A 15,149-nucleotide genomic window follows, 5' to 3' on the forward strand; every position below is an offset into this window, starting at 1 on the left:
TTAAATCCACCCTGTAGCACATGTGGGGGGTTTCTGCTCTTGTCCAGGTACGTACTGCCAGCAGAGAGAAGTGGAGGCCATCACAGAGGGCGTGGAAGAGGATGAGGGCTGTTGCTGCTGTGAGCCAGGCCACTTGCCCCGCATGCTGAGCTTCAATGCTGCCTTTGGGCAGCGCTGGCTGGCCTGGGAAGTAGCGGCCACCAAGTACGTCTTAGAGGGCTACAGCATCAGTGACAATAATGCTGCTTCGATGCTCCAGGTTTTTGATCTGCGGAAAATCCTCATCACTTACTATGTCAAGGTGAGGAGGGGAGGGGGAGTTTTGTTTTTTAAAGCCTCCTTTCCTCCAGGGAGCTGGAGATTAGTATGTGCGTTTGGAGCTCTTATCGCAGCATTGAAGCTGATGCACTTCAATTCCTGCTTCATGCTGTAAGAGGTTACAAAGGAAGTAAAACGATATTTTGTGGATCCTTCTGAAGAAGCTTATGGTGGAGTGCATGCACTTCCCAGTTTTGCAGCACTTTGGTTACCAAAGACAAGAGTCCATTTTTAGCCTAACTCTATATATTGCAGATCTGCAGTCATCAACTTGGCTGCTTAGTTCAGATCAATACATGAAATTCAGAGCCCTCCTGCAGGCACACCCACCTCCATGTGTATGCTCTGCCCCTTCTCTCCTTACCTTGCTTTCTCCAGAGTTCCCTTGTCTGTCCACCCATTTGAACACATGAAGCTGCCTTATACTGAATCAGACCCTTGAGTCTATCGAGGTCAGTATTGTCTACTTAGACGGGCTGCAGCTCTCCAAAGTTTCAGCAGAGATCTTTCATATCACCTGCTGCCAGATCTTTTTAACTAGAGATGCTGGGGATTGAACTTGGGACCTTCTGCATGCCAAGCAGATTACTGAGCCATGGCCCTCTCCTCAGGGAATTCAAAGGAGGGTGTTTTATGCATTGGTCCATCCTACTTTATAGTGTCTTTCTGGCAGCATCTCCCAGAGGTCTCGGGCAAAGAAGGGTCTTTGTCAACACCTGGCTGCATGAGAGCCTTTTAACTGGAGGTGCCCAAGATTGAACCTGGGGCTCTTGGCATGCTGTGTGTATGCCGTGCCATTGAGCCACCCCACAACAACACACAGGCCATACTGCCAGCACCAATCATGACTTGCCATTGGTGACCCATCAGGGAGGAGTTAAAATCCTCTTTTGCCTGCCTGGCTGAGACGGCAGAAATGGGGGCTGGGGGTTGCCAAGAATACAAGGCTTCGGGACTGTTTAACTTGATTGTTCAGGACCTGCCCTAGAAAACTTCAAGCTCCCATTTTCACTGTGCTGGAGATAAGAGATGGAGGAGGAGATACATGCCTTTCCTTCCCATCTCCTCTATCCTTCTGTTCTTCAGATGTGTCTGCTGGGCCCTCCCATAGGGTCCTGTTTCTCAGTCCATTTCCACTGACTCCCTCTCTTCAGCCATTTTGCGTGAGTTGTGCACATGGAGCTTAGGCCATTCACTCAAGTTTTTAGCCCCTCTGCACCTCTGAATCAGTTTCCTACACAGTGCCTCACACTCTTCTGTCCCTCTGGAAAGCCATGTGTGCACACACGTGAAGCTGCCTTCCACTGCATTAGACCTTTAGTCTATCAAGGTCTATATAGTGTGCATTGATGGGCAGCAGCTCGCGGAGGTCTTGCCCATCACCTGTTCCCTGAGCTATTGAACTGGAAAAAGTTCCAGTGATTAAATGTGGCACCTTCTGCTTGCAAAGCAGCTGCTCTACCACTGAACCGTGGCCTCTCCCCAACCATCAGAGCAAAAAACTAATTTTCCCTTCCTTCACAGAAGCCAGGCTGTTGGTCAGGATTCTGTTACTGAGAGTTTTATCTTGAAGTACAAAAGTTTTGAGAAGCGCTTCCCAGGCTGAGTGGAGGCTTGCACACAAAACAGCCGTGGTAAGCCACACACACAGTGCTAACATCATTCTCTCTCTTTCTCTTCCACCCATCGACCACTTCCTCATTGGCAGAGCATCATCTATTACGTGACCTGTTCCCCAAAGCTGGAGGATTGGTTGGGCAATGAGGGGATCCAGGAAGCCTTGCGGCCCTGCACCTCTCTCAACTACGCAGACAGCGACCCCACTTTCAACCTCAACATAGATGAGGACTATGACCACCGCATGGCAGGGATCACCCTGGCTTCCTTTTGCAACATCTACCTCGACTGGATCCAGTACTGTGCTGGGCGCAGGGAGAAGGTGGGCCGCTGCAGCAGGATGGAGAGAGGGGTCCAGGCTCTTAAACGAGAGGCACTGGGGCTCAGCCGGGCTGCACTGATGAAAGTCTTTCCTCATCCCAAATGCAGGGGAAGGCTGCTTCTGGTCTCCCTCACTCCCAGTATGGGACCTGTGATCCCCATCATGGATAGATCCTCCTCCTCATTCACTCTGTTGTGATAGAACTTAGTGCCTGCCTACTTTGTTACTTTATAAGCTATTGCAGGTTTCTCTGTGAGGGAAGAGTTTCTCCTGTATGGTGATCTCTGCCAGTACATGTAACACAGGCCTGAGTCCTGACATTTAAAACGGAGGTGGGCAGGTAGAGTCCTGGTTCACATTTAGCTCAGATGCCGGGCTTCCTTCCCCATTGGCCTGTTGGTGACACTGTGGCCGTTTCCAATAAATCTACAAAGTTTTGGAAAGAAGAGAGGCAACAGGGTGGCTTCTTTGAGGCTCAGACAGGTAGGAAAGTTTGGTCAGGCACTTGGAAAGGAAGAGAAGGGTCTGCCAGTGCAGAAAAGTGACCAGGAATCCTCCAGCGTCTTCTCAAGCATCTCTTAGTCTAGACTTGAAGCACCCCTCACCTGATGTAGGACAGAGTGGCCTGATCAGATGATGGTTCAAGGCCTGATTCTGTTTTCTTTCATGTACTTCCTTTCATACTGCTGTTACCAATCTGTCTCTGTCTCTCTCTCTGCAGGCAGTGGGACGGGAATGGAACTCCCCTCTGGTCACCCTGTGCTTTGGGTTGTGTATCCTGGGTCGTCGGGCACTAGGCACTGCCTCCCACAGCATGTCAGCCAGGTGAAATCTTCTCCCCACTCCTTCAAATGCTTGACTCCCTCCTCCCTACGTGTTCTCTTATGCATCCTACCTCTCTCTGCAGCCTGGAGCCCTTCCTGTATGGCCTGCATGCACTCTTCAAGGGAGACTTTCGAATCACGTCACCCCGTGATGAGTGGGTCTTCGCTGACATGGATCTGCTACACCAAGTGGTGGCACCTGGGGTGCGCATGTCCCTCAAACTACATCAGGTGTGCTCTGCTTTCCCATCCCCTCCTCCCTGCTTTAGGTAAGGTCAGGAGACCTTAAAAGGGAAGGAGGAGGGTCTCTAGGCAAGCATTTTAAAAAGGTAGAAATTCCCCATGTTGTCCCGGAATGAAAATGTTTAAGCAACACAAGACCAAGGAAAGAGGGCTGCTGTCTGGTGACATCCTTTCCAGAGGTCGAAAAGGGATCCCCCCCAACATGATGCCTCCCTCCCCTTTCAAGGATCATTTCACCTCCCCTGATGAGTATGATGACCCAGCTGTGCTGTACGACGCCATAAAATCTAACGAGGAGAAGATGGTGATCTCACACGAGGGGGATCCAGCCTGGCGCAGTGCCATCCTCACCAACACACCCGCCTTGTTGGCCCTGCGTCACGTGATGGACGACGCCAGTGACGAGTACAAGATTATCATGCTCAACAAGCGCTACCTCGGATTTCGGGTCATCAAGGTGGGTCAAAATCTCCAAGTCTCTGAAGACATTAAAACTTGGTTTGGGGCTGGTTGGGCGGAGCCAGGCTGGAAGGGGCAGAAGTAGGTGGAAAGACAACCCTGGCCACCTAAAGTGGTCTTACAGTTTGAGGATGTAAGAACCAGCCCATCTTGGAAGTGTTGTTGAAGGGGAGGGGCAGAGTTATTCAATGGGTAGAGCACCTGTTTGGCATGGACAAGGTCCCCAGTTCTATCTTCAGGATGTCCAGTTAAAAGACGCAGATAGTAAGTGATAGGAAAGTCCGCCTGAGAACAGTGGCTTGAATGCTGAGGGCAAAGAAAGGGGGCTTGGGGCAGAAGGGAATGAGGAATGTAACCTGCTCTTGAGTTCTTAAGAGGCTGCAGGATCCTAGAGAATGTGAAGCATGAGTTTTCCCCACAGAGCACAGAGAGAGGGGAGAGGTAGAGCTACCTCCCTTCTGGGCTTGTACCATTCCTTGTACTATTCGGACTTGTAGTGGCTTCCTGCTGACCTTCCCCTGAACCTCAGCAGTCCAAGTTGTGAGGCGGTCCTAGTGCTGTACCGCTAATGTTCAAGAATAAGCAAACAGGAAGCTACTTGCCTATCCTCTGGAGCGTAGCAGTCTTTGCACTCTTTGGTAATTCACTGTTTATCTCCACAAGCACCTTCCCACACCATGTTTCTTCCACCACTATAGCTGTAGTGGCATGTGCCAACCATTAAGGCAATGGAATGAAGCCACCAGTAAAGTAGAGGGATGTTTTTGCATTCCTGGAGGGGAGGACAACCCCAGATGTGTGAGTGGGGGAGTAGATGATTTCCCCCACTTTTATCAGAAAAGTGTGATGGGGGAGTACCCTCCAAAGTTGCAGGAGAGAGGACAGAGTGTGTGTTCTGCCTCCAAACGCCATGGAAACCTGGCAGGATGACCACAGAGAACATCAGTAAATCTCTTAGTTGTTGTAGATTTTCCAGGCTGTAAATCTCTTACTTCGCTTGTTCTCTGGCTGAATGGAAGCTAGTAGCTTGCCTGGGGAGAAAATAGCCTCTAGTGATCACAGCCAAGCAGTCCAAGTGGTGGGAAGATGTGACAGGCGGGCCAAGCTCCTTCCCAGCCAGTGTGGCATACTGGGTTAGAGTGTCGAACTAGAATCTGGGAAAATCAGATTTGAATCACCACTCTGCTGTGGACGCCTACTGGATGACTGTGTCAGCCACCCACTCTTAGCCTAACTTTTGGCAATAAAATGGAGGGGGAACTATGCCTAACCTGTAAGAATAGCCTGATCTGTGGGAAACTGGAACAGTTTGGGTCAGCAAAGCCCGAATGGCCAGGAAATCTCTGCACACGTATATCCAGAGCCCTGAGAAGTATCCAGAACTGCAGTATTGGCATAAGTGGTGCTTGTCTTCCATGACAAGTGTGTTCACTTGGGTCTTGTCCAGCAATTCCCAGTCCAGAAACTTTTGAAGCAAAGAAATCGCAAACTAAGCAGTGTGTGTTTGGCAAGCGCATGATGCAGCATCTTTTCTGAAGCTAAGCAGGTGTGTGCATTTGGGAGGGAGACCTCCCGGGAAACCTGTGCCAGCACATCTGTGACGGCAGAAAGGTGAGATGTAAAATGCCATCAATCCCTTCTTTGAATCCGAGCCTTGTGGCGTGACTCTGCTTCTCCTGTCTGCCTCTTAGGTGAACCGGGAGTGTGTGCGGGGTCTATGGGCCGGACAACAGCAGGAGCTTGTGTTTCTCCGGAACCGGAACCCGGAGCGTGGCAGCATCCAGAATGCGAAACAAGCCCTGCGCAACATGATCAATTCCTCCTGCGACCAGCCCATCGGTTACCCTATCTATGTCTCACCCCTCACTACTTCCTACGCCGGCAGCCACCCACAGCTGCGTTCTCTGTGGGGAGGCCCCATCAGCTTGCACAATATCTCTGCCTGGTTCATACGGAGTTGGGAGAGGTGAGGCTTTTGTGCAACAGGGAGGACAGGAGGAGAACCTTCCAGTCTCTGAGAGCCCTTGAAATGCTGGATGTGGAGGTTAGGGATGGGCTTCCGATGTCCAGCAAGAGCAGCAGGATGGGGCGGGGGGGGGGGGGAGGCAGTAGCAGGTGAGGACCATTTTCACACACCCCCACCCAATTTCCCCTCTGCTCTGCAGGTTGCAGAAAGGCTGTGGGGCCGGCTGCAACAGTGGAGGGAACATCGAGGATTCAGATTGTGGTGGCGGCTCTTCCTCCCTCAGCAATAATCCCACAGTCCATGGGTCTCAGGTCCATGGGAGCACTGGCCACAGTGCTGGACCGATGGCTACACATCCCCTTGAACCTGCAGTCACCACCGCCCAGCCTCAGGCAGGTATGGAGGCCTTCTGAAGTTTGATCCCATGTGACTTTGAGGAGAGGAGACACCCCAGGGATGCCATTGGCTGGGTTAATGAGGTAGCTCTTTGGGGGAGTGAGAGTAGGATGGGAGTTCATCAGTTTCAAAAGCAAGTTTTCGAGAGGAAAAAAAATTGCTTTTTTCAAAGTCATAGAGCATTTCAGTTAGCGCACACTCCCTCTGTTCCCAAGCCCTAGTATTTGCTTTCTTTCTTCCAGCCCTCCTGACCTGATATTTTTTTCACCTCTCTCACAGACAGCACAAGGTGTCTGGACATTTGGTTGCTGTCTTGCTGCTGGAATGGCCATATGATTTTAAAGCAGCTCCACCCCAGGCCCATGCAGGGAGAGGGTGGCTGAATTTTTACCATTTACTGCGTCTCTAACATTCGGGCACTCTGGACTCCAAAGTCTGTTGCTACCCCTTGCGTGCTGATGTGTCACTCAGCCTTCTTCCCCCGACTACCAGCAAGGGGCAAGGTGGGCAGGGGTGCTTGGCACTGACATGGTCTGGTTCTCCTTGGTTTTCTGGAGGTCTTAGTAGGATTTGCCATGGGAAGCAGGTGTCTTCCCCATGCTCAGTTCCTAAACTGCGGTATGCCCCAGGGTTCAAGCCTGCTGGGAAATCTCCTGGCTGCTTCTCCCTTCAGCCTCGTTTGCCAGCTGCATTTACACCGTACTGAGGGGAAGCTGCTCTGCATGTGTTCAGGTGTATTGCGGCCTTGTACTTTCAGGCAGCCTGACACCTGTGTTTTTTTTCTCCTTCCCTCATTAGGACTTGAGTCCAACCTTCCTCCTCAGAGCCAAAGCTGGCTGGTCCAGCCCCAGCCGGCCCCCTTGTTGAGCCAGGGTGATGGACGGCCCCTGCCTACCCCAGCTGCATCTTGGCCCCCTGGCCCACACTTCTTGGGAAGCCAGCTCTCGTGTGCCAGCTCCTTGGCTTCCGTGGCCGAGGGGACTGGACGTGCCCCTCTGCCTCTCCGCCCGGGACTTGGAACTCCCTCTGCCTTTGCCTATGAAGGCCTCTGTGGCAAATGGAGCCTGCCCAGCCGCAAGGGACTGAACGGGCTGGCTGGGGGCGAGATCGACGTCCCACCTGGAACACCCCCAGCCTGTGCCAAGGAGAATTCTTCTTTATCGCCTTCTGCTGTTGCTGCAGTGGGGACAGTGGCCGTTGGGGGGAGTCCTAAACCTCAGGTGTGTATCCTCTTTTCCCTCTCCCAGTATAGCATATTTGCTTGCTTTTTCCCCTTTCCAGACCACAAAGGCGACACAGTATTGGCTTGCCTCCACTTTAATCTTAGATATTCCTCTGGTAATCTGGCCTGGAAAACCCCCAGGCTGGCCTGTGTTTAGGTCAGCAGTCCTTACCCAGTGAATTGTTCCTGAATCCAGACCAGTGTTCCCAGGCCTTTCCGTGTTGTGTTCTACCCCACGGCCAAGAGCACAGGTGGAAAATCAGCAGGTCTTGGTTGTGGCCTTCCTAGTCTTCCAAGTTTCTCTAACGTGAAGACCTGTAGCTCACGTTAATGAGAAACAGAGAAGAGAAAAAGCTGGTCTGTACATTTTCAAGAACGCCCGTCTTCCGTTATTTATTAAAGTTGACATATTTCTGGAGTGAGCCCTTGCACACATTAAGCTCTGATGTGCACACTTGTTTGTGCATACACAACTCCGCACCTTCTCTACGCAAGTGCCCTCACACCTCATACCCTTTCCAGGTGGCAGACTCGGTATGGTGGTGTCCTTAGGGCTGCAATCTGATTAGTGCTAACAGGAAGCTATTATGTTGATTCCCTCCTCCCCCATAATGGCAGGCAGGGGTGTCTGAAGGGCAGGAGCAGGATTGGCTAGCTGGTTGGGTTAATGTCTTTAAAAGGAAGCAACTTAGGATAAATCCCTTCTGCTGCAATGCAACCCTTCCCCCCCCTTTCCCACTTCATCCTCGACTAGATCCCCTCACCCTTCTATCCTCCTCCGAGTCCATTCTTAAGTCCCTAAGTCAAAGCCTGTTTTTCATCTGTTAAGGTATTTGGGGGGAGGAGGAGAGAATATGCAGTAGTTATATACTATTTTAGGAATACAGACAGCATAATTTCTATATGAGATACAGTACAAAGCTTTTTGGTTCAAATGAGAGGCTTAATTTAACAGCCTCCAAAGTGTGAAGTTCTATATTCCCATCTCCTTTTTTTTCTTTTCCGAACATCTGTAAAAAAATTAATGCTGTGAAACACATCTCACCCATGAATCTGATAGACTAACACAGGTCTTTCTCCCTCCTCTACAGCCCCCTACCCCGGGACCAGTCCCTGAAGGCATTAGCGACGCTCTCACCCCATCACCTCCAGAACTGTTGACTACAACCTGCGGGAGCTGTCCCCAACCAGAGCCTGCCCCTACCGTAGCAGAGTGGGGTCGGCAACGAGAGGAAGAAGATAGCCCTGCAGCTGCACAACCGCTTCTGGAACATCAGTACTGAGGGGGAGGGGGGCCCCTCAGTGTCCAGCAGAACCACGGGCTGGTCCCGTCAGACTTTCTTCCTTTCCCCCACCCCCTTTCCAAAAATCCTGTTTCCTTGTTCCTTCAGGACCATGGACAGCAATAAGGGGAGTGGGGGCTCCTTGACCGCTGCAGCCTTCTGTGCCCCCATTCCCCCTCCCTTCCCCTCTGCCTGCAGGGGCAGGCTTGACCTTTTGGGACATGAAAGAGGGGAGGACCCCATGCACTGCCCCCTCTTCCTGCCCCACATGGGACCCATCTTGGACACCAAATTCATGTTGGTGACACTCAAGGAAGATTTCTTTTTGCTCTTGTTGTTGTTCCTTGGGATTTTTTTGTTTGTTTGTTTTTCCCTGTCCCCCTTTTCCAAATCCTGGATTTTTGGTTGGTATAAAAATTAAAAATACAGGGGGGAAAAACATTGCACAATGTTTTGAAGACTAAATGATGTTTGTGCTGAATTCATGTGTTCGTAAGAAGCGGGAGTTCTCACTTCCCATTTGTGTAGGAGCAAAGCCTTTGAGTCCCCATCTTCATTGCTGAAGGCTTCCGGTAGAGTGGTGTGTCTTCCTCAATATAATCCTTAAAGTTGGTTGCGGGGGGGGGGGGGGCAGATTAGGCTTCGGGTTTTCCTTACACCGGATGCTGTTTAGGAAAGGAGGGGGAAGAGTCTGTTTAAACCAGCTTTGATTATTAGTCTCTCAACTGTAGCCCCATATATACTGTACCTGCTGGATTTCAAATGAAGATTATGCTTTCTTGCTGGGCTCGAAGGAAGGAGAGAGAAGAACATTGGCCAGAGCCCAAACTGGATCCTATGTGTGTGAATTAAGGAGGCCTGTGGGTGCAAAGGCCTGGTCTTCTTTAGGAGTCCATTGTTTTGGTTTATGCCCCTGCATGTACTCTTGTGCCCCCTGATCCTAATTTAGTGTCAATGCGTTCAACCCTTTGTGTGCTGCGAGGAGCTGCTGGAGGGAGGGTAGTCTTCCGGTGGGGGGGGGGGCGCAGGAAAAATTTTCGAGGGACCCAACTGCGGAGGTAGGCGGAGAAGTCAATGCCTCCAGGCCGCCCGAGGGTGCCTTTTTGCGCACTCTGATAATGTTTCCAAACGAGGTCAGGCGCTGGCAACCTCAACGCGAAGCCTTCCGTGCTCCTCTGCCTGGGCGTGCAGCGGAGTTCCAGGGGCGGGGCGGGCTCAGCCCCAGGCCAGCTGTCGCCCGGCTTCTCCCTTTCCTGCGCCTGCCCCGGCCGGCCGTCTCCTCCGCTGCGTGACGCTGCCAAGCGCTCCGCCGCCGCCGCCCCCCTCAATCTGGGTCTCTCCGCCCCCGATTGAGAGGAGGAAGGAGAGGGCGGAGCCAGGGCGGCAAGGAGCGGGGGCGGGCGGCCGGCCCGGGAGGGGACACGCGGGGCTGGCGGCGGCGTCCGATCGCGCGGGCTGGAGCCACAGCGGGCGTGTTGAGGTAGGTGAGGAGCGGGCTTACTTCTTTCGGTGCGCCCTGGCCGCGCTTCGGCACGTGGATCGGGGATCCAGGCGGAGATTGGAGGGGGGGATCCGGGACTGGGAGGGGTGCAACGGTCCGAAAGCGTGGAGACGCCGCCTTTCCAAATGGGTGGGGGCGGGCGGGTGCTGATCTTGCATTGATTTGAAAAGCGGTTTAAGGGCATCGGTCGACCCCCCACTGGACAACGGCACGCGAGGCAGGGCCCGACCAGGCGAGGCACACGGGCGCGCATCTTGACACACTATGGTGCACGTTGCAACGTGACAGCATTCCCCCCCCCTTTAAAAAAAATGACCGGCAATACGGTGCATTGCAGCGCGCTCGCTACACAAAACCTACGAAAGCAGAGTTCAGCGACACAAGAGCGGGCAGGAAAGGGCGACGGGCGCGCACCCGAGAAGGTGCCCACGGCAGCCCACCATGGCTATTGTGTGCCAAAGACCCTGATGAAATCTGTGCCAGAGCTTCGTTGCAGGTCAGAGTAGGCTCCGAATTTCTCCAAGCCTTGTCGGTGGAATACTGGCGAGAAATCTGTAGCTGAACACGAGCATGTACAGAACGCTCTTCCTCATATGATTCGGAATTTGGCCTGTCGGCAAGCATCTGGCTTTCAGGGCAGAGGCTGTGCTTTTCAGGAGGGCATGCGCCCCACTGCCTACCTTCCTTTTTGTATATCTTAGGAGATTGCCTTAGTATTCATAATGGTGAAGATCCCCAAATCCCATTTAGGATGGAAACTCAAATCTATGAGGCTGATCAGAGAAAAATACCTATTTTTGTTTCCTTTAGGGGGGAGAGACGAACACAGATGGGGCTGCTAATTTAGTTTACAGGTCAGTTCAAAGCAACATCCTTTCTCGCTGGCCATTGTGTTGATGCGCACAAGACCAGATAATGCATAGCAGCAACTCCTTTGCGCCCATCACTCTCTGATCATTCCTTCTGTCTCCGTGTGAGCCTTACTGACTTCCACTTAGCAGTGCCAGGCAGGGACCAAGGACTGTCAAGGGCACAGAGCTATAAACCAGAGTGGTTTTTCACTCACGGATCTCCTTTTCCCCCTGGAGGTTCACCAGAGTCTTAGCATAAGCATGGTTTAGAAACAGGATAAGATGATTCTGTTTCAGCCAGCACTCCGTTCTAAGATCTCTTACAGCTCCATACAGTCCTTTTGTTCATAAGCAAGGCCTCTTCCACCAGAAATATCTCTGCTTTCCTGCCAGTCAGGCCGACATAGGAGATCTTCCTGGTGGACGTTGCTCATTTAAGAGTAATTGATTTGCCATTTAGGTAATCTTTGGGGGAAATGGCAGTGAGTGATTCTAACCTGTGAAAGATTAGGATGAGTGGGAGCTTAATTTATTTGGCTGAAATGTGCAGGTAGGTTCATGATAATGATCCTGTGACTCGTGCCTGGGAAGGGGCAGGGGAAGCTCATCTTTATGGTGGCTCCGAACAAAAGAATTTCTGAGATTTCTAAGAGCTGGCCGAGATTCACGAAGGGGTCTCTGGAATGCACTTTAGAGGTAATCAGCAGAGATTCTAATCTGTGTGCCTCCAATTATGGGATCGGAGCTCTTCTGTTTGTTTTGGTGGGTGGGGGAGTTAAATTAAAAAGTAATTAGTCTGGTGTAGAAGGAAATGCCTCGTCACGAAGGAACCTAATTGAGAAATTATAGAGTGAATCCACCCACTACTACGAAGTAGAGGCTATTTTTGGAAATCCAGGTTTCTGCCCTGTAAATTCAGGTGCGCATGCTCGCGTCCTTCTAGCCACTCTGAACACACTCTGGAATGGTTAATAGTGACTTCAAGTTCACGCATCCTGCCATGGGCCCTTAGTGTTTGAAAGCAAACTCTAACGCTGAGGCCTGACCAAACCTACTAGCTCAGGGGTCAGCAATTATTTTTTTATTAAGAAAGCAATCTACGTAGAAAATCGGAGCAAGAGATCAACAGACAGTATCAGAAAGCCTCTTTGCATAATGGAAACTATACATTGCTGCAAGCCCTTTATTAGTAAGTAACACACAGGGAGGTACACAAGAGCACCTGTACAATTGTTTTAGTGTACTGCCAGGAGTTTCTGCATGCTTCACACATTGAGTCTTGGCAACAGTTCACCTCTACCCTTTCTTTTTCTCTGTGTATTTTATTTCTAGTCCACCTTGTTCACTGAGACTTGAGGCAGATTACACAGTGTAAATCAACATGATTGACAATCTGAGACGTTCAGTAAACAATACAATAGGATCAGGATAGCAGAAATTTGAAAACAAGTAGAAATCTGACACAACTGAGGTGGGGGGAAGCGGAAAGTATAAGCAGATTGATATGATATATTAAACAACACAACTATCCAGTAGGAGCGTACAGCAACATGCAGTACACAGTAGTATACTCAGGGCTTTTTTTCAGTGGGAATGTGGTGGAGAGTTCCGGCACCTCTTGAAAATACTTAGCAATAGTGTGAGAAAATAATATCATTTCGAAGAATTCTGTGTTTTTCTTCCTCATTTCCCTTTTGAGAGTTCCGTCACCTCTTTTCCTAGAAAAAAACCCCTGAGTATACTTATCCATTTACTAACACTTCTCTGAACCATTTCCTTACGGCACAGCTCTATTGCCTGTGTAAGAAGCCCTTCCAGAATACTTCAGTTTTAAGAAGCTCTTTTGCCCCCTCAGAATCACTGCCTGCCAGTCCTTTCGCATACTGGTTATTCTAGTATCCCTTCATTTTCTTTCTTTTGTTTTAAAGATCCATATTTGGTTCCCTACTGGACTGTGTTTGTCTCCGGACACCCCCATTTGCAGACCCCTGTGCTAGCTGTTCTTGGCACTGGCATGTTAAAGGGTAACTGAATCACCCAGCTACTCAGACACACACTGACAGTTCCACTGTCTTCCCATGCAGCTTGTAGCGGTCAGTTCCACAGATAATGTTTTTCATTTGTATGTAAAAGGAAATTTTGATTGTCTTTAAACCACTGTGCTGTTTCTACAACAATAAATTAGTTTAGAAAAGGTGCAATAGGAGAAGACACTGGCCAAGAAGATTTTATCCCTGCATGTTGTTAGCTGTGGAAATAAGGGGAGTGAAAGCCCACTGGTTGGCATTCTGTACACTGTTCATCAGATTTTCCCATTTTTAATCCGGATGAATTACAAGAATGTAAAAAAGCCACCACTCTCGCCTAGCTCTTTCACTAAACTTGGGTTGCAATCTCTGCGCCATTCACCTTCTCACGTTCATGTCTCTTCATGACATAGGGCTGGTTCAAACATGCAGGGTTTTTTCACTGGATCAGCGCAGCATCAAACAATGGCTTGCATGTCTGAATGAGCCATCACTGGTCAAGCACCCAGAGAGAACTTGGGCAGTCCTGCAGACCTCTAAGTGAAGTCAGTCTGCATAGCTTCCAGGCAAAGCGTTGAGCATTCGGATCAGCAATGAATATATATATATATATATATTTGTGCATGTGTGAACCATCTCTCTGGGCCAAACAGGATGTTTGTGGGAGCCTGGGAATATTCACTCCCATTTAATGTCCAAAGAAATGATGGTGAGTGGGTTCAATTGGGAGGGCAAAAGAAGTGGATGTTTGGGGTGGGGGCCAGATAGGGAAAGGAAGGACTAAGGAGACCCCCCCCCTTGCTTCTAACATCTTCCTTCCCCATTGTTTCCTCCTCTCCACAGGTGTTTTTTGGGGAGAGAAGTCAGATAGTAGAACCCTGAGTAATGTTTTTGGGATTCGGAATAGCCAGCCCAGTGTCGTGATTAGAGTGTTTTATTAGGATTGAGGAGCCTCGGTTTTGAATCCCCGCTCTGCCGTGGAAGATCTTGGGCCAATCACTCTCAGCCTCGCAGGGTTGTTGTTGCAAGGATAAAATAGCAGAAAAGGAGAATGAAGCTGTAAGCTACTTTGCATCCCCATTGGGGACAAAATCAGAGTATACAAAAATATATATAAAATAAAACTGACTTCTCACCTTCAGGCAGCTGCTCTTATCGGTTCCAAAGGACAGAAGTTTCTCAGTAGGTAGCAACCGATGTTTCTTCTAAGTGAGCTTGGTATAAAAATTGTGCCGCTGGCTTGGGTGTCACTGCCCTCTGGATCAGGTGGAATGAGCAAGGGGCAGAACTGCTGGCCATATCGAAATGCTGGCAGGTGCCTGTGGAACTTGGCTGTACAGAAAGCTCAGCATGGGGGGGGGGCTGCTCTGAAGACAGGCTTGGAGTGTTTTTAAAATTAGGGTGGGGTGGAGGACGATGCCTGGGCTGCAGAGAAGCCGCACAATTGCCAGGCTGCTCCCAGAGCGTTGCCAGGGACTTCTCAATGCTTCCCTGTCCAGATTGCAGGGCCGCCGGGGGCTGACGCAGCCCAAATGGCACTCGGTGGCCTTTTCCTCCCCCCTCCCCCCTGGCAGAAGCAGAAAGCCTCTCATTCATTGCTTTTGGAAATCCAGCTGCAAAAGGGCCCTTTTGCATGACCATAGATCTACAGAAGGGATTGAGGCTAGAATTGGTGGGGGGGGACATTGTCACTACAGTACAGACCCAGGCCACAGCTGAGGGACACTGGTAGCATCTTCCCCTCCTCCTAGTATTTCATCATTCCCCCAGCAACACACAAGATAAAAGAAAAAAAACCCCATCAGTCTGTGGGGCACCCAAATTGTTAGATTTGAGGGAGCAGGAGATGGACGTCGCCTCAGACATGGTGGTGTGATCCTGGTGAGGCCTGGATAAAATGGACAGGAGCTGTGTGCAGCACAATGGGGGGGGGGAGGATTTACGGCAAGGCCCAGCTCTTTCCTGAGGATGTTGCGTGAGAGGTGGGGGGGTGAGAAGAGGAAGAAATACAAATGTTGCTGAGTTGGGGGGGGATTGGTCTAGTTTGCGCCACACTTCCTGCGCTACAGGAAGCGTGTCACCGCGGCGGCGCTGTCAGGCCAGGTCGGACTGCTACCTCT

General features: G+C 50.6%; 2 protein-coding genes across 3 annotated transcripts in view; both read left to right on the forward strand.

Moving 5' to 3' along the window:
* PCNX3 (pecanex 3) overlaps positions 1-9,100 on the forward strand; it is a 35,912-nt gene extending 26,812 nt beyond the window's left edge. For both annotated transcript variants that reach the window (XM_054990488.1, XM_054990497.1), the window contains exons 27-35: positions 48-301; positions 2,027-2,257; positions 2,979-3,082; positions 3,165-3,312; positions 3,551-3,781; positions 5,475-5,749; positions 5,949-6,145; positions 6,944-7,365; positions 8,459-9,100. In XM_054990488.1, the coding sequence (XP_054846463.1) occupies positions 48-301; positions 2,027-2,257; positions 2,979-3,082; positions 3,165-3,312; positions 3,551-3,781; positions 5,475-5,749; positions 5,949-6,145; positions 6,944-7,365; positions 8,459-8,650 (2,054 nt within the window). In that variant the 3' untranslated portion in view covers positions 8,651-9,100. The remainder of the gene's footprint in view (positions 1-47; positions 302-2,026; positions 2,258-2,978; positions 3,083-3,164; positions 3,313-3,550; positions 3,782-5,474; positions 5,750-5,948; positions 6,146-6,943; positions 7,366-8,458) is intronic.
* A 943-nt stretch (positions 9,101-10,043) lies between these two features.
* The window catches only part of SIPA1 (signal-induced proliferation-associated 1), a 40,284-nt gene continuing 35,178 nt past the window's right edge, over positions 10,044-15,149 (forward strand). Inside the window, exon 1 of the mRNA XM_054995036.1 lies at positions 10,044-10,130. The gene's annotated coding sequence lies outside the window, so the exon portion shown is untranslated. The remainder of the gene's footprint in view (positions 10,131-15,149) is intronic.

The sequence above is a fragment of the Eublepharis macularius genome, chromosome 1 (genome assembly GCF_028583425.1).
Source record: "Eublepharis macularius isolate TG4126 chromosome 1, MPM_Emac_v1.0, whole genome shotgun sequence".
NCBI lineage: Eukaryota > Metazoa > Chordata > Lepidosauria > Squamata > Eublepharidae > Eublepharis > Eublepharis macularius.